This window comes from Alosa alosa, chromosome 1, assembly GCF_017589495.1.
Source record: "Alosa alosa isolate M-15738 ecotype Scorff River chromosome 1, AALO_Geno_1.1, whole genome shotgun sequence".
NCBI classification, from domain to species: Eukaryota; Metazoa; Chordata; class Actinopteri; order Clupeiformes; family Clupeidae; genus Alosa; species Alosa alosa.
In genome coordinates, this window is record NC_063189.1 from 20,992,232 (window position 1) to 21,010,502 (window position 18,271).

The 18,271-nt window shown below is 45.7% G+C and overlaps 1 protein-coding gene across 3 annotated transcripts in view; it reads right to left on the minus strand.

The window, feature by feature from the left end:
• Nucleotides 1-1,225: 1,225 nt before the first annotated feature.
• fhip1aa (FHF complex subunit HOOK interacting protein 1Aa) overlaps nucleotides 1,226-18,271 on the minus strand; it is a 24,142-nt gene continuing 7,096 nt past the window's right edge. Inside the window, exons 1-12 of one of the 3 annotated variants that reach the window (XM_048256838.1) lie at nucleotides 16,159-16,384; nucleotides 14,202-14,422; nucleotides 11,483-12,217; nucleotides 10,327-10,485; nucleotides 10,117-10,203; nucleotides 9,820-9,987; nucleotides 8,776-8,855; nucleotides 8,096-8,327; nucleotides 6,342-7,323; nucleotides 5,884-6,062; nucleotides 5,393-5,513; nucleotides 1,226-3,786 (exon numbers count right to left, since the gene is read on the minus strand). In XM_048256838.1, coding sequence (XP_048112795.1) covers nucleotides 3,605-3,786; nucleotides 5,393-5,513; nucleotides 5,884-6,062; nucleotides 6,342-7,323; nucleotides 8,096-8,327; nucleotides 8,776-8,855; nucleotides 9,820-9,987; nucleotides 10,117-10,203; nucleotides 10,327-10,485; nucleotides 11,483-12,217; nucleotides 14,202-14,309 — 3,033 coding nt within the window. In that variant the 5' untranslated portion in view covers nucleotides 14,310-14,422; nucleotides 16,159-16,384 and the 3' untranslated portion in view covers nucleotides 1,226-3,604. Of the gene's footprint in view, nucleotides 3,787-5,392; nucleotides 5,514-5,883; nucleotides 6,063-6,341; nucleotides 7,326-8,095; nucleotides 8,328-8,775; nucleotides 8,856-9,819; nucleotides 9,988-10,116; nucleotides 10,204-10,326; nucleotides 10,486-11,482; nucleotides 12,218-14,201; nucleotides 14,423-16,158; nucleotides 16,385-18,271 lie in introns of those variants that run through there. The other 2 variants (XM_048256847.1, XM_048256830.1) reach the window with 2 other exon arrangements.

The window sequence follows — 18,271 nt, forward strand, 5'->3', positions numbered from 1 at the left end:
TTTTTTGAAGGTGGAGGGGTCATGCTGTAGATCATCTCAGTAAAGATTAGTCTTCATGAGGTTTGTCAAGGCAGAGGTTTTCTCTGGATCAGATAGAGTGGGGTCTCATCTTTCACTACTGAAGGACCAACAGCAAAAGGAGTCTTGACTCTTTCTGTTGCAGAAAGATGTGGTGCATGATACTTAACTGTACATGTTGGGAGACTTGCTCTGAGAACGAGGCAAAAAGCAACAAGGACCTACACAAGGCAAGACAGGAGGTGGTCTTCCTTGTGTTGCACAGGCCTAATAGTGTGCGGCAAAGCAAAACACAGATGCAGGACACACAATCAGAACAAACAGAGACGTGTGACAGGAGAAGAATCACGTCTTTGGGCTGGTGTGCATAATAATGTAACAATAACATATGGCTTATTTTCAAACTGTTAACAAATATCTCCAGTTACTGTCAGATCCCCAGGAGTGATTAATAGTCGAACATTACCAACATATATGGGTAGGAGCTTTTGCATCTTCTAGGGAATACGACAATGGAGACAACTGCTTCATTTGTCTGACGAGCTTTAAAAGTGCCCTAATATTAGGTCAAGCAAGAAGATTTAAAGAAGAATAACTCTGGCAAATGCGTCATTATAGACCCTTTCAACAATAAAAACAAAAACAATGCTTGAACGTTCTATTTGGGCCCCAATTTACTTCCTCTGCATTAAGATAACATATGGAATGTTAAAAAGGAAGTCTTGTGGGGCCAACTATGATGCTGAAAATGGAACTCTCTTGAAAGGGTCTATAACACAGGTCATTTCCCTGTGAGTGCCTGCTTGTAATAATCTCCAAGGCCAGATAATAACAGATAATGGCCTATCTGACTGGAGGAAAGAAAAGGTTTGGATGGCTGAGGACAAGGCTATTCTCCAGCCATTACCGAAGCACTGAGGAGAGACCCAGTTTTCAACAAAAGCCTCCATTTGAATGAGCACTACTACAAGAGGGGGACACAGCCAAATAAGGAAAGCACTCACTCCACTTCTACACATCCCAAACCTCTCCTGAGCCACTATTGATGAATATCTGTGCAAGACACTGGAGTTTATTTGAGCCCTTTCTTTCAGTGTTTCATTGCGTATAAATCACTGAAACTATGCCACTATAGATTTATATGTATTCCTTACAAAAAGGGGCAAGTTGTCAGTGGATAAAACAAATACAGAATAAATAAAAAAAATAAGGTAAAAGAGCTCTTTAATAAAGACATCATACATGTGTGCATGACAGACAGAATAAAAACAAGAATCCACAGAATGGGAACATAAAAAAGTCTTAACTACAAGAGCTTCAAGGGAAATATGGGCTTAAAATGTACAATTAGACAGCCACATCTGTATCCAAGGATCACAAAATGAAGATGTGAAGAAATTAATAACATTTCAAGTTGTTAAGGATGTTACCTTGAGGAGACTACCGTAGTACTGTGATGAGGAATGCACAAGAAATATTATGAAGCACTCTACACAAACAGAAGCCCTGACCATACACTCATTTATAAATATCTTTGGGTTCATGCCGTCACGAACATGGTCTTTATTATACCACAACAATTGGTTCCTACGGCAAGCACGGTGCGTAGCCTACAGCCTGTCTCTTTGACATGGTGGAAGATTGTTAAGAAAAAGATTGTAACTAAATATCTTTTATTTTACAGTGATGACACACCTGTATGTAATATGCATAATTGTAAAAAAGATCCTCCAAAACCAAGGCAACTCTTTTGAGTCTTGGGGGCATACAGCATACTCCATGCAGGCTTAGATCAACATTAATCACCGCAACAGAATCAGTACAAATTGTGCTTATGTGGTAGAAATCTGCCGCCATACCTACAGGCATGCGTACATACACATACATATACACATATACACACTAGATGTCAACTCCAATAGAAATGACAGGCAGAAAAATGCAGAACTCCCACACAACTTCTGTGAAAAAATATGGCAATAGAATCTCTCTCTCTTTCTACAAAACGGTTTAAATACCCACCCCCATCAGAAATATTTATAAACAGTACAGTATACTAAATGTCAAAATATCAATTTACACATCTCCTGTTTGCATTAAAATAACACAACCATTTCCGTACATGTGTTAACTCTAATATGGAGTAAGGCTTGGATATTGGTTATGACACACAGGGTGTGTCATATGATATGTTTAATTGCTGTGGGGTTGTGAAATGGAGACTGATGAGCAATGCAACTCAATGAGGTATTGTCTATTTTCCTTAGGCTTACAACTGTTGTTGAAGTAATATCCACTTCAACGTCAGTAATGCACTGGGTGGCTAGCCAAGTTCTCTCAAAAAGAGTTGACATCAACGGTACTGTGTGTCAGTAGAAATAGTGAAGCAAGTTGGAACTTAAATGATGGTGCTCACATGATTAAAACTAGGCATGGTGACTTCCAAAAGGCCATTGCTCGTGCAAAGGCAAGGTCAGAAACCATCAGAATAATAATATGTCCTTCTATACCCTCTGTGCGTACCATCACAGAATCCAGCCAAAAATAAATTGCGCTTTTTTCTTAACTCATAGGACAATTAAATCAAATTGGCAAGCAAGCAAACTAATCTCACAGACAAAAAATGCATGCAAACTGTTTTGTGAAATTGGAACCAATAGAACTTCAGTGAGTAAAAACGATTAATCACACTTTTAGTGTAAGATTGAGTGCAAAGACGACTCCAGGAGTAAGTGTTTTCGGCCTATAACCCCCCAAAATGAAGAAAAAAAAGCCAGGGAAGAACCGTTGTGTTTATAAAGCATTGCATCAAATGTAGGCAGCAGTGTTGTCCATGAGCTCGTCTGAGCAAAAGGAGGCACAAACAGTCTAATGCTGTAAGGCCACAATATGGAGTGTACAACAACCAATTGAATCTACCCTCTGAGATATCACCATCTGAGTTCATGATCATCTTTCTATGAACAAACAATCCTGTTTCACACAGCTGTGCTGACAGACAGCGCGGTCAGCGACTCCCTCCTGTGCTGCGCTGGGCTGCCCTTCACCTGCTCCTCTGTCTTTGGTCTCCTCCTGCAGGTGTCCTGTTTCAGGGCTGTTCACTGGTGTCCGGTTTCCCCTGGGTGGGGTGGAGCAGGCCACCAATGTAGGTCACCTTCTGTGTATGCATACGAACGATGGGATGCATTCCTTGCACGTAAGACACTTTGCATAGGATTGTCCACAGGCAGCTAAGCCACTAAGGGTACTGATCAGATGTTTCCAGATAAAAGGGAATGGTTCAAAAGTATTTATGGAGTATGAGGAAAAAAACTCACACAACTTTAAATATAGTCATCATGTGTTTCATAAAATAAACTGAGTAGCTAATTAATCATCCATCCAAGAGGTATCTATTAGTGCAGAGAAGAATGAGACGTTCATTATTGAAAGGTTCTTAAGACGTTGGAGAATGTTCACATGTGTTCCCATCCCACCTCTCAGAGTCCTGGGCTACTCCTCCACGGGCAGGTGGGTGAGGGTGGCTACTTCTCCATGGGCAGGTGGGTGAGGATGGCTACTCCTCCATGGGCTACTCCTCCATGGGCTACTCCTCCATGGGGAGGTGGGAGAGGATGGTGTGCTCCTGGGCGATGGCTGCCAGCTCTTTGAGGAACTCGGTAAACAGGACGGTGCCGTACACCTCTGTGCGGTTGGCTGGCAGGATGGTCTTGGGTTTTGGTTTTCCACCATCCCCATTCTCCAAACTGTGAGAATCTGGCCGCACATCTATGGATCCAGAAAGGACAAACGCGTGGCTTAGCCAGGGAGATTATTTCCCTCATGAATAATGTGTCATATACCGTGTATACAGCAGGGCATGGCATGTGGCGCAAGCAAAAGATTTTATGGTAACACTTTAACTACAGTATGTAACTCCTTTCCAAGACAGCAGTCGTACAGTCAGTGTGAAATAACAGCATATGTCTAGGTGATACACAGCTGATAGAGTATATCTGACAAGTGCTCAGAGTTCTTGGGCACCCTTTATGAATATTAAATGCAGGGACAGTTGTGACTGATGGCAGGAATATTTTGAGACCTGAATAGTGTAACCATGAGAATAAAAGTCAGTCTTTTGAGAGCGCTGTGAACAGGCCTCAGTGCAGTGGCAACCACACATGAGAGCCAGCTCTGATAACAATATTTGCTGATTCACTGACTCAGCACAAGGTGCAAGCATGAATGGTAATCAGTAGCACTTTTAACATCTAAAAAGAAATAGGACACAGGTCGATTTAAGTTTCTTGTGGCTTCCTTGTCTGTGTGTGGACACACACGAGTGTTGCACTGGCCCTCCCATATTTGCACATAGGATTGGTCGTATGTACAGTATTAAATCAGTAAATGATTTTGTCTAATAATTAAATAGCTTTAGTTCATGTGTAACAGACATGCATAACAGACATGCATAACAACTGATGTGTTGTGTGTCATAACAAAATAAAACTCCAGACGGTTCGATACTGAGAGAAAGTGGAATAGAACATTATGTCCAATATTCCAATATGTGGTTTAATGTTCTGCATTATGTCCAATATTCCAATATGTGGTTTAATGTTCTGCATTTCTCATTAGTAGGTCACTTTGATACTAAAAGTATGATTCTATGTAATGACTGTATGATATCTGGACTGTCCCTGTGTATATCTCTGTGTGACTGTGTTTAGAGATAAGCAGGAATATTATGACTTTGCAGTGTTTCACTGTTCTGCATGGCTGCATCAGTAGCTATCTGCTCCGGATTGCCAAGCTGCCACTAATCAGGGTCTGATTCAGTGTAGTCCACGTGAGATGGGATGACCAACGCCATCTCCCGTCAGCCTGGAAGGATACTTAAACTCTAACTATTTCCTTGTATAGTTAGAGCAGCTGATGGATCTTCAGGTGAAGTCATGCTGTCTCTCCCTTGATGCGCATCATTGTAAATAAACTCTGTTCCTGATTTTTCATACTAATGGTCTGACTGGGTCTCTATTAAATCTATGGTATCAAAATTACCATCAATAAAAATGATTTCTGTTCATATACCATATGAACTAAATATACCATAGCCTTACCTGATAACATATGCACGGATTTCATATACTGACCGAGCACGGGATTATTTCATTTTTTTTACTCTGTTGTAATTGTAGCCAGAAATTCTGCAGAATTGAAGAAATTCTACTTATAGAGAAATTTACATGTGCATGGGTGTGTTAGATCTACTAAGAGCTAACAGTCTAGAAAAAAAACAAATCTCTGACTTAAAACAACTCAGATATGACAAATGAACACCAAGATCAATGATAACAGCATGTAGAGGCAAAAAGCTGACTAATAATAAACTTGCCTTCACCCCAGAGTGAACTTTCTCTGGCCAGTAGGGAATGCTGGGCCGTTGTCAGCAATTCTGAAAAGTCCTTCCGGGTCATTGCAAGCTGGTCAATCTGATTCTTCACAGATGCCAGCACCTGGAACCACATACAGACAGCACACATGTGATACAAGTCAAAACAGGCAGCACAGTCCTTCAGTGGTCTCATGAACAAGTACTGGGTCAGAAAAAGGCTTACGGTGAATGAAAGAAAACTACTGTATGTGTTTACAGACAATCTTTCACCTCATCTTTTGAAGGTCTCGCTCTAGTTTTATTGTAGGCTTTCCATCAGGCAGACAGCTCCCAGCTATTTGATTTACCTACACTGACACACACCTCCAAGGGTTTGAGTGTCAGACATGGGAGTTGATGGCGCTTATCAAAGAGCTTAAAAGCAGTCTAGTGAAGCTAAGCAGGTGTCCTCTAGTGCTTCAAGAGACAAGCGAGGCCTGTAGTGAGCTGACCTGGTAGAGGGAGCGCACGCTGGGCTGCAGCACCATGCTGGTGTTGAGCAGGAAGGAGCGCAGGATGGGCTGGGGGTAGGTGGCCAGCTGACCCAGGATGCCCGTGAGGAGCAGGTTGACATGTAGCGAGTTGTCCAGCATGTTCTCCAGACGCGACAGCAGCACACTCACAAATGGCCCTGAGGGAGATGTCAACTTGGTCAGAAATACCATCCAATACTACACATGTTTACATAATCAAACCTTTCATCTTATAGACCCTTTCAACAAGGTAAACAAAAACAATGCTTGAACGTTCTATTTGGGCCCCAATCTACTTCCTCTGCATTAAGATAACATATGGAATGTTAAAAAGGAAGTCTTGTGGGGCCAACTATGATGCTGATAATGGAACTCTCTTGAAAGGGTCCATACTCTTCACATGGAACTACACCATCAACGGATATGTCAGTATTTACCAGTGAAAGGCACTCCATGGGTCCTGCTCCCACTGCGAGGCTTTGTTACAAATGGTGAGGGGATCTTCTCTGCCTCTGGCGTTTCGGCGGAAAAGGTAAAGTCCACTTCCTCTTCTTCCTCCTCCGTGGGGGAAATGGCATGCTGGAAGTCCCGCTCCGCTCTGATGGGACTCCCAGCCTCCACCCCCAGGGTCTGGATCAGCTCCTCATACTGAGCCAAGAGCTCCTCACCATCCAAACTGGACTGAGCCTGTAAACTGTATATGCCCTGATCCTCCTCAACACTATGTAGGGGAGAAAGGCTGAGGCCATTACTGACCGTCCCATCACTCTCCTGACAGTTCTGCCTAAGCTGGTGGTTATTTGCATTTGTTAATGGGTTTCCTGAATTTGTTTGCTTGTCTACAGGTGCTGTGCTCACAGCTTTGGGCAGTTCAACAGGGTCACTCGCATCCTTTTGTGCCACAAGGTTGTACACCATGACGTCATTTTGAAAATCGGACTCCTCGATGTAGGAGCCCTTGATGAGCATGATGGCATTTTTCCTCAGCTCCTGGATGTGTTTTGGGGGCTCCACCGGCATGGGCTTAGTGACCTCTGGCTCTGCTGGGGGTTGAGCAGAACCTGCATCGTAGCTGTCATCCCACTCGAGCTCCTGTAAATTAGGGGCAGCAGGGGAGTCCCTCTGAGGGTCTGGACGGGGCTTCAGTGGGCGGTGGGACTGGGGGACGGCAGGCGGCTTTCGGGAGAGTGTGGGCGCACGCGGTCTGCCCACTTCCTCTAGTGTGCTGGGCTGGTACTCCTCAGGGGGTGGCTTTTCACCGTCATAAGGTGCCGACCACACCTGACAGGCACGGATGCAACTGCTGATCCCACTGCGGGCATCATACAGGTAATGCAAGTAGCTGGCGTCCATGTAGATCTCCGAGCCAATGACACAGGAGTGGCCCGAGCTGTCCATCTGAGAGCAGTCCTCATCAGTCTCTGGGAGAAACAAATGCAGAGTAAACTCTAAAACTGGAAAATCAGCAACACAGGGAAAAGTGAATTCCCTAAAGAGCACTGAAATAAATAACTTGTTTAGCATACAAAGTAACTGGCATATGCATAGAGATAAGAGGGGCAGAGCTATTGCAAATTCATATGGAGATCAGGTCATAACAATGAAGCACACCATGTTCAGATTTCATTTGCATACACTCCCCACTAAGTCTGATGAAAAGTCTTGCCACAGCGAGAGATTTTCTTTGGTGCTAGGCACTTCCTTGACTCAGATTAACACAGGAAACGCCACTGTGCTTACAGAGCCAAAAGACCCACACAGATTTGGATCAAGTCCTACTTAACTTACTTGCTTTCTCTACACAACACCTATCCCTTCAATAAGATTTTACAAACAATCCAAATCAACCATTCTGAACCACTTAAAATGAGATCATCTGTCTAGCGCTTGACTGAAAAACAGAATTACTGTTCAATCCAATGGGAGCCAAGCAGAGCCATAGCCGTAACACGGCCAACTTTTTATGTGAAATCAAGTAAAATAAAGAATACTTTATTGTCCCCAAGAATACTTTATTGTCCCCTTTATTGTCACGATCACTGCATCACAGACATACACAGCTCATACATAGGCAATTAAAAAAACAACAGTTACACATACAGCCCCACACCACCACAGTTACAACAAAAGACAACTCAGTCAGAGCTGCACACTGGATAACATATAGGTAGCCAGTAGAGTATTTATTCACCTCTGCGCACCATTTTCCCCTTCTTTCCTTACCCATAGCTCCATGGTGAGCACCATCTCCAGTCTTGGACCACAGGACTCCGTCCAGCTGTCGGAGGGGTGGAGGGATGATGTCTGGGGAGCAGCAGGAGGGTGTGAGGGACAGGAACTTAGCGGCGGAGACGGAGTAGCAGTCCCTCTCCCTCAGTACAGCTCGCTGGCTCAGCATCATGTGATTGCACGGGATCAGGTACCTGCACATGCAGCAGAGCTAAGCATGTTAGAGGCCCTCCTGAGGCTACTGCTGAGGATAGCAGGCATGGGAAGTGAGCATGCTCAAGGTTGCTTTGAACAGACTGTAATCTCCCACAACCTACGAGGCATGGCAACCACAAACAGCAGGTCTACTTGGACCTCTACAAGGGCTTCAAAGAGGTGTGTGAGCCTATTAGGTAGATGGCATTAATCCACACAGCACCACAGAGACATTCCGAATTAGGTTAGCCACCTTATTTTGTGCTACTGGTACCGGCAAAACCGGTTTTGAACTGTTGACACACATGTAAAAGCCTACACAGGCTGTGTGCACAGACAATAGTGGGTTACACTTGCAGGGTTACACAGACACATAGTAGTCAACCAGTAAGCATTTATATAGATTATGATTGTATAAAAATAGGTAAGAATAACAAACATGCTCACCTTAATATGAGCTGTAACATGACATCCTCACAATACAAGCCAATCAGAGTGCGGAACAAGGCCAAGGATACAGTCCCCAACTGGAAGGAAACAGAAATGCCACAAACAATACATAAACAGCAGTCCAAAAGATACAGACCAAACTCAATTACAGAGCCTTTCACAGTTCAGCAAATATAAAAGATGCACTTCACTCTAGCACTGAAGTGTGTTGAATAAATCCAAATGTTATTTGTACAATGCACATTGTCCTGGAGATGCCCTGATGTTTCAGTTATGAGTCTGGTCAAGAGGATGTTTTGGGCTAAATTCTTGAGGGCTTCCTCCTTTAATGACCTCCTCAGTTAAGCATCCTGTTCTGCCACCCAACATTTAGAAATAATTGATTCGCTCCATTTAGAAGCCCTGGGATGTTATTGACTAAACGTCATCAAGCCATTGTTCTCAAAACCCAGGGAAAACCTTTGACATCACTGAACTTCAGCCTGAAGTACAGAATTAGGCACATTCTGAAGTGCCAACTGTAGAAGCATTTCAGAGAAGAATCAGAAGAATTTCCTGAACCATGCTGTTACTCATGTGCAGTCATGTGTCTTAACTCTCTCAGCACTGTCTGGTGAACTATGCTGATGAGGACTCACAAAATAATAGAACAGCAGTGACAAAAGGTGCTGCTTCAATTCAACTCTAAAGCAAACAATAGTTTTTCAAAATATCTCAAAAACTAGATAGATAGGTCTAGATAGCATGGGCGGCATATTTTTCTTTCAAAAGCCACTATTTTCCCATTTGAATCGTTTCGCCTAATTAGACATTGAGATAACTACCCTGTCAGAGAGGCAGCGTTGGCTCTTGATTCTAACATTTATTCCAGCAGGGACAGAGGCTCTACCTTTCTACCTTTCTCTCACCAAGTGGAACACAGTGGAAATGGAGTTGATACATGAAAGGTTGGCTTTAAGTTCTGTCTGTCATTTTAAACTCTAAAGATGAAAAAATGGGGCATATATAGACATAGATTGGTAGAATGTGTCCTGGGCTTACTTGAAAGGGTACGTTGATGCGGCTGACGAGGGTGTCAAGGATGTGGACGCTGTCGTGGCGATGGAGCAGGATGAAGCTGAGGAAGGTCTGCAGGAGCGCTGGTTCAGACACGCTCCTAAGGAACAAGTCCAAGTAGGCCGTGGTGGTCATCACCTCCTCCAGAGTCAACTACAACATGGCGCACAGAACACAACTCATGGCAAATGTTGTCTGAGGGTTTTATACGGTCTTTGATGTTACACTTTACAGTATTTTGCAGCACTAGTGGTGTTTGGGAGGTCAGGTTTTCCTACCGACCTTGTGCAGAGCTGGGGCCAGAACAGGTACCAGGAAGCCATTATAGATGTACCCCAGCAGCTGATCTCTAATAGAGGGATGTGCCACCTAGAACCAACATACAGGAAAGTCAAATAGAGGTTCTGCAGTTGCCTTTGTTGAGTAAACAGAGTGGTTTTAATGGCAGAAAATAAAGTTGCAATGAAATGAAATGCTGGAAACAACAGTGACCTGGATGACAGCGTTGCAGAATTCAAGGGAGTTGAGGAACTGCACCAGGGCAGGCATCTGCTGCCAGTCCTCTCTGTGCAGGCAGTGCCACTCATCACTGCCCACCTCCAGCTTGGTGGGCAGCGAGGAGTACAGGCCACTCAGACCTGTGGCCAGAACCTGCCAGCAGACACAGAGAGAGAGACACCAGGGGTCAGGAGGGCCATCGGTCAACAAGAGTAGCATACATACACCAACTGTGTTAAGACCATGACACTTGACTATATTTAGAGTGAAATGTTTACAGTTGTACTGTTATGTTGGATATAATCAGATTCATTAAATCATTTCAGTTTTGCTCAGGCTTAAAATGAAATCCACTATGCACTAAATGAACTCAACCTGTGCTCATAATGACAAAAACATTCATTTTCATTACGTCTGGAAAGGTTTCTCTCCCTGTTCTGACCAGATGTAGTGTCACCTAACGGATCTGAGTGAGCAGCTGTATACAAGGGGAAATCATGCGCTGCTCCTCCATCAGGTCCAATAACCGACTCAAACAGACACCGCTACTCAGCAGGTAATCACTTAATATGGATCAGCTGAATGCCCCGCCGGTGTGTGCTGTCAAAGTGTCTTACGTAAGGCGTAATCATCTGCAGTGCGGGGGGTGTCCTAAACCCAGCCATGGGCACTTGTGGTCACTCCGTTCAGATGCGTTTATCAGCAATGAGCACGCAGGGCTGTTCCACTGGATGGAATTACACCTCACAACAGAGCCTACTGTTCACTGGCTAACAATACCCTCAGTGCATTCATATGGCCTCTCTACACTGGTCAAACAGAACTCATAGAAACCGTAAGTACTGAGGACACCCCATGTGCAGTTTAAGGATGATTATTTCTATTGTCATTTTTCATCAAATTCTCATTTTTCAAAAACACAGAGCAAATTTTTCCTCACAATAAATCTCCATCTACTTTTTCTGTGAGTTCTATCAACATAATAGCACAGACTTGAACAGACTATGATACAGTCTATGAATGCAGTGGGGAGGGAGAGAGAGATAGAGAGATAGAGAGAGAGAGAGAAAGAGAAATAAAGTGTGAAAAATGAGAGCTAAAAAGGAAAGATCTACACAACTGTAAGTGGCAGTAATACGGGCAGTGTTACCGGGCAGAAGTAGGTATTCTCTGCAATGTGCTTGGCCACCACGTGGTTCTCGGCGGACAGCGCCATGATGAGCAGCAGTGCATCCCGAGCCTGCTGTCCCACGGCGCCCTCCTGGTGGATGAAAGGGATGAGCAGCGAGAAAATGAGGAAGTTGGCGGCGCCCTGGTCCTCGCTGGTGTGGAAGAAGAGCTCCAGCACGGACGGGTCCTTGGCCAGCACGCAGCACAGCTGGTGCAGCAGCAGCACCAGCTCGGCCTCCACGGCCGGCGACGAGGCGGCGGCGGCGGCGGGCCCCGGCGACGAGCAGGCCGACAGCAGCATCATGAGTGGCCGTAGCACGGGCTTGTGGTGCAGCAGCGGCTGGCGCGCCTGGCCCACCAGCATCTCATACATCTTCAGCTGCTCCAGCTTCATGTCGTCGGTGAACTCGCGGCGCAGGCTCCACAGGAACAGGCGCTCCATCACGTTCTCCATCACCACGAACTCCAGGATGGGGCCCATGGCGCCCTCCTGCCCGCTCTCCTCCTCCATCAGCAGGAAGAGCATGTGCTCCACGTAGTTCTGCACGGCGCTGGCCTCGTCGCCCGGGATGGGCCCGAAGCGAAGACCGCCCAGGCCCCCGACCCCACCACCCAGCCCTGCCAGTGCCGACATGCCACCTCCACCACCACGCAGCGCTGAGACGCCACCTCCACCACTGCGCAGCGGGTCATGCTTCTCCAAGATCTTCACCACCTGACCAAAGAAAGGACAGTACAGCTGGTGTTACTATTACTGCACATTCACACTCACTCTGACTCTGCACAACATCTCCTTAACATACTATACAGGTTACAGTGGACTACTAAAGGCTCATGAGGAGAACACAGATAGAGTGAGAATAGAGAGAGAGAGAGCAGTTTCAAGATACATTTATATACATATACATATATATAAAAAACAAACTGAACAAAAACTTTAGTCATTACAACAAAATGACATATTGACATACTGGACATATTGGAAAGCTATACTGTAGGTGGAATAACAGAACAGTTAACTCATCTGAAATGAGCAACCTTTAGACAGAAAAGAATGATAGATCCATAGATAAAAGCATACACTTGATTTGTTTCAGTAGAAATGCTGTTGCTCAGCTGACACAGTGACACAATTCTTCACTCTGCTCGTTTCCTTGGTTAATAACCAAACTTTTAATTTGTTAAGGTGTTAATATGACTGCTACTCCCACAGTTCTGACACTGTCCCACAGTCCAGACTCCAGTGACACAGATCATTCTAAATCTGGTGCTAAGGGAACAAAGGAAGTAGGGAACCACAAACAATAAGGCCAGTGTCTAAGCCATGGTCTGCTACCATGGCAATGGCCATCTACGGCGACAATCATTCAGGTGACAGATTAGAACGTGTCAACCAGCGGACAGACAGACCAGGAAGAGGCAGAGAGCCAGCGCAGATAAGGACGCTGATGCTCCATCAGTCCTATCGCTGTGAGCTGAAGGTTATTTCCTCCCATCTCAGCTCACTTCCATCATTACAGACGAGGCGTGCACCGTGGACGTCAGGCCAGAGCCACGGATGACCCAGAAGCTACTTATAACCACACAGCCAAGTGGAAGCGAGGAGTTACACAACAATGTGTGGTCACAGGGCTCCATAGGTGGGAGTATTGATGTTCTCTGTTCAAGCCCCATGTGAGTGAATGTGATGGAGTGGAGGGGTTACATAATGGATTCACATGACATCCCACTTACTCTAGTGTGTACACTGGTTACCACAACTCTTATAGCATTCCAGTGAATTTATTTGAAACACACGTTTAGGCATGTGCATTGAGTGCAATCTTGAGCATATACAGCATGTTATTGCTGCAGTTTACACTTTGTTTATAACAAGAGAAACAGTTCAAGAGAACTGAAAAATGTTTGTTATTCCTGGGCCAAAAAAGATTCTCCCTTCACTTTCCCTTGCTGTTTTGCTCATCTTTGTGGCATTAACCTTATTTGTAGTCTACCTCCACCACACTGGCTTGCACATATTTGTGCTGTCAGGCTGATTTGTTTTCAATTCGCTACACTACTCACCACTCTCAGTCACTCAGTCAGGAGTCTAATTTCAGGCTTGGTGACCTGCTCTCTCTTGTACACAAACAAAGCCTGTTGTGTTCGGGGGCAGGGCAGCTGCTATGTGAGGAGAGAACTGCCGCACCGCACTGCCAACGTCCACAGAGGGGATGGAGCATGCATGGCATGAGTCCAGGGAGGTTTTTAACACAGCCCCCCCCCCCCCCCCCCACACACACACACACATCCATACTCACAACTTAGTAAATGGGCTCATGAGTGTATCGACAGATGAGATGGGTGTTGAACCTCCTAATGCCAGTCATAGCACAGAATCTTAGAGCAGTCATGCGTGTGGTGGTGCAGCCCCTGCCCTGCCTCACATAAGCACACCTAATTAAAATCTATTAACAGCTTAGTGATCAATTGGCAGGATAAACTAGGCATGAATGTGTTGTTTGCTGGAGTAATAAGCACTGGTTTTCAGAGCCTCCACTAAATCAATAGAAAAGACTACTTTCAACAAACATAACGACGACATGATCTCAAACTGTTGTATTCATGCAGTCTAATGTATATGAATGATTGCTTCCAATGACTCTTCAGGCACTCTTCATTGAAGTTCATTCTGTAGTGATGATAAGTGATGCTCTCACCTGCGCCCAGTGATTCTTGAAGACGATCATGCATGTCTCTGGGTCCACCCCCTTCAGGACCAGCGACTGGCTGCCTTGGTTCCCATTGGCAACCACGGAGGCCATCATGATGCTGGTGCCCGTGCTGTGTGGGTTTAGACCATAGTGTGGGAGAAAGAGGTGGTCCTCACTGAGCAATGGGAGTCATGGCAACTGTGCTGATGCTGTTGAGCCCTGAGGGCCTGTGGAAGAGCATGCCAGAGAGTAAGTTATACATAACAGCCAAGCACCCACGCACTCACAAGTGTACAGAATACCTCAGCCTATGGAATGGAATATATATGTATACCCCACAGTAGTGCAATCGAGTGTATCAGCCATGATAACAGCCCAACTGTAAGAAGACAACTGCCAAGAAAGAACTTGAGTCTTACTGTGTATGCATGAATTAAGAAGAGAAATCCAGTATGAATGGTTTATTCAAGACTAAATGAACATGAATGCTCATTCACTGCCAACTCAAATGAACTACACCTTCTTGCAGAAAAAAACCGGAAGATAATAGAGGTCTCTCTCTGATCTTTTTTCTACAGATGAACCATGTTGATCATGTATAACCAAACCATCAAGTTTTTTGGCATCTTTGAGAACTGGCCTTCCATGCCACAACCACAAACACCAGAGAGCCCAAGCGTTGGACACTCGCCTCACGCCCAGGATCGCCCGGCCTATCGGCTCCCTCCACGGTCTCACACGCTGGCCGTAAAAGTAGCGAGACAACAGAGATAGAGCAGACAGCCCAGCTTCCACGGGAGGAAAGGGCCGGTCCTCCACAATGCCGAGCGAGAGGCCAGACCGTAGCCAAGCTGGCCAAAGACAGCTCACAGAGTGTTCCAGTCCACAGGGTGTTGGAATGCCTCAATCAGACTGCAGCCAATCCAACGTTGCCTCAGAAACTTTTCAGAGGATACAGAAAGTCTAGGCCTGATGCAAAGACAGCTGGGTGTGAATAGGTAGTGTTCAGTTTAATTAGTCTAAAGCTTCAGAGTGATTTGTTTTGGCATGTTGTGAATACGGAAGCACTGCAAACCTGTGTGATGTCAGCAGTCTCATGAGATCTCAGCATAAGACATCACAGGCATACAGTAAGAGATTCAGTAAACCTGGAAGCAGGCTGCTGATGTTTTCACACTGCTGTTTGGCCTCAGTGAACTCCACTAAGGGGGCTTCCTTGTTATTTCCTTGTTAGAAGGTCCAGACACTGTATACAGTAAACAAAAGCCACCATGTCCCAGAGAGCCGTACTCATACTCATATCTGCTGCGTAGTGTAAATAACTAAGGAAATGTAGATAGCCTTTTCTGCCTGATGTCCTTCCCCTGTAGGACACTGCATGGCGTCTGTTATTATTAGAATGATGCATTGCTCTACAGCAGTTTTGACATGAATGTGCAAGTTACTAGACCAACAACAAAGCCCTGTGGGACTATAGTTTCTAACTACAACATCTCAAATAGTAATAGAAATTGTCTATAGGAAATGCCTGTTGTTTGAGTGCACTCTTGAGAGTTGGAGTCACTCCTTTTGACTCATTACTGTGGGTGTTTGCCTTTAAATCCCTGACCTCTGTGTCAGTGTAAGGCACACACAACAGGGGGTTAACTGACAATTATGTCGTTTCAGACAACACAAAACGGCCAATCAGCTACTTCTTATTCGTGTGAATAGCCAATCAGCACTCTGCCACATTTTAAAAAAGACGAGGTCACTTTCACAGGACGGGGTATAGAGCTACCCACCCACCCCATAAAACCCAGACACTGACAAAGCAGTGGAGAAATAGTTTGAATATCAGAGTAAATCCCATCTGTTTCTGCTTAGACCTCAGAGAGCACACAGGGAGGACTACTCAAGAATGCAGAGTTGGTGCTCCGCACACACACACACACACTCCACAAATTACTAGAATTCCACCTACCTCTCTAGGACCATAACTGCCTCTTGTTTGTGATGTGTAGTTTCTAAAGCCAGGGCAGAATGTTCTGGATATTTCAGCAACAACTCATGCATGCTAGTGACAGAGGAAGGCTCAGGGAGAGACTGCCGCGGTGTGCTCAGCACGGTGGAGTGGAGCTGCTCTGAACATGCTGTGGTTTGAGGAGGGAGGGAGAGGAGGAGGAGGAATAGAAGGTGTGTGTGTGTGTGTGTGTGTGTGTGTGTGTGTGTGAGAGAGATAGAGAGAGACAGAGAGGAAGTGACTAAATGAATGAGTGTGACCAAGCGATTTTGTATATACGCAAGGAGTGGAAAAAGAGGGATACGGGATATGGATGGGAAAACAGAAAGCATGACACAGGGAACTACAGTGGGGGGGTATGAAGTGATAGGAGAGAAAACCCTCTTCCTCCCAGCCAGCAGACACCATCAGCCAACCATGGTCAGCATGAGACAATAGCCCTCTGAACTGAACTACCAAGCCAGGGCCCCATGCTGTGAGGACAAACAGCCATTATCAACCAAACCGACAACTTCATTCATTCATGAAAACCCATGCCATCATCCCCCACTGTCATCTGTTCCTCCCAGCTCACCACCCTATACAACAGGAGAAGGAACAAGCCGGCCCAACAGCAGTGGTCCTCCCAGTCAAGGCAACTGTTGGACACACACACACACACACTGCCCGTCTCCACTTCCCTGGTCTTAAGCAGCCGCCCGCCACTCAGCCCAAAGCCGCCCCCCAGATGGCTCGTAAACTGCTGTGGCTGGACCTCCAAGTGACAGACCAGCCCCGCACAGGGGGTCCAGCTGCATCAATACCCCACAGGAGAGGCAGAGAGGAGGGGGGGGGAGTGTGGAGGGTGACAACGCTGATGCCAGGGACAAGCCATTTTTGTCTCCTACACGTTACATGTTTACACATGGGCCTTCTGGGATACACAATGGCAGACTGTAATCTTCATGCATTATTTCTTATTAGTAATTATAATGTATTTGCGCAACAGCATTTGCTCTGAAGTGTTGACTGTTTCAAATATTCTACAGTCAGTGATATTTGTGCGACCCAGATCGGTGGAGTGTAGTTGGCCTGAGCTTGGTTGTCTGTGCCTTGTGTATGCTTAATTCTGCGCTAATCTGTCTTTTTAAGGGCTATCAGACAGATTTCCCAGGCAGACTGAGTGTGTGGTTATGGGGTCAGCCACATAAAGGCGTGAGGGATTACAGCCACTCCTCAGTTCTGATTAAGTCAAGCCTGTCTACAATACAGTAACAACGGATCGGTGTCCATCTGTGCTTTAGCAGCGCTGCCGTGTCCAGGGTAGGATCATATGCTTCATTCAATTAGAGCGCACTTGTGTGGTATGTTGGGCCTCTCCCTGCAAACTGACCCCTGAAGAACAAGACACAGGGTTAATATAATAAACTGCACCCTTGAAACAACCATGCATACCTTTCAAGGTGGGGTCAGTTTCCCAACTTACGGTTTCGATGTCAACAAGCAATAATGATGACGACAGGAGTCTATTCATCTTTTACTGTACAGGGCTGAAGAGATAGTTCCTCAGTTTTACAGCACTGTACCACACAGAAAAAGTTCAAGTCGTGATTATGGGTGAGGTGAGGCTATAGGTGTCAAGAGGTACCGTATGGATTTGGTTGGTTTAAAGCAGTCCACTGTATCTGAGCACGCTGACCCAAATGAAAGGTGTGTTCATCTCCCACTGCAGCAGCTGCTGGTGGGGGCCGCGGCCGAGCCCCTCGGGACAGAGACAGAGAGAGGACAGGAGACGAGCCAGCGGAGACCATGCTCCACATCCTCAAAATAGACCAGCAGGGCAGGCATGCCACACAGCTGAACTAGGCCAGCCGCTCAGCAACGGCCGCCTCTGAAGAGGAGGAAGCCCACAGATTACACAGATTCTCAAACTCCGCCCGTGCATGAGTGTGTGTTGTGTTTTCGCTGGAGGGTACGTTTCTGTGTGTGTTCTGTTTGTGTGTGCATGGGAACAGCACACTAGGGACCTCCTTATCAACCGATCTGTATCACAAGCAGCCTGCGCACTCCACTTACCTGTAATTATCAAATTAGG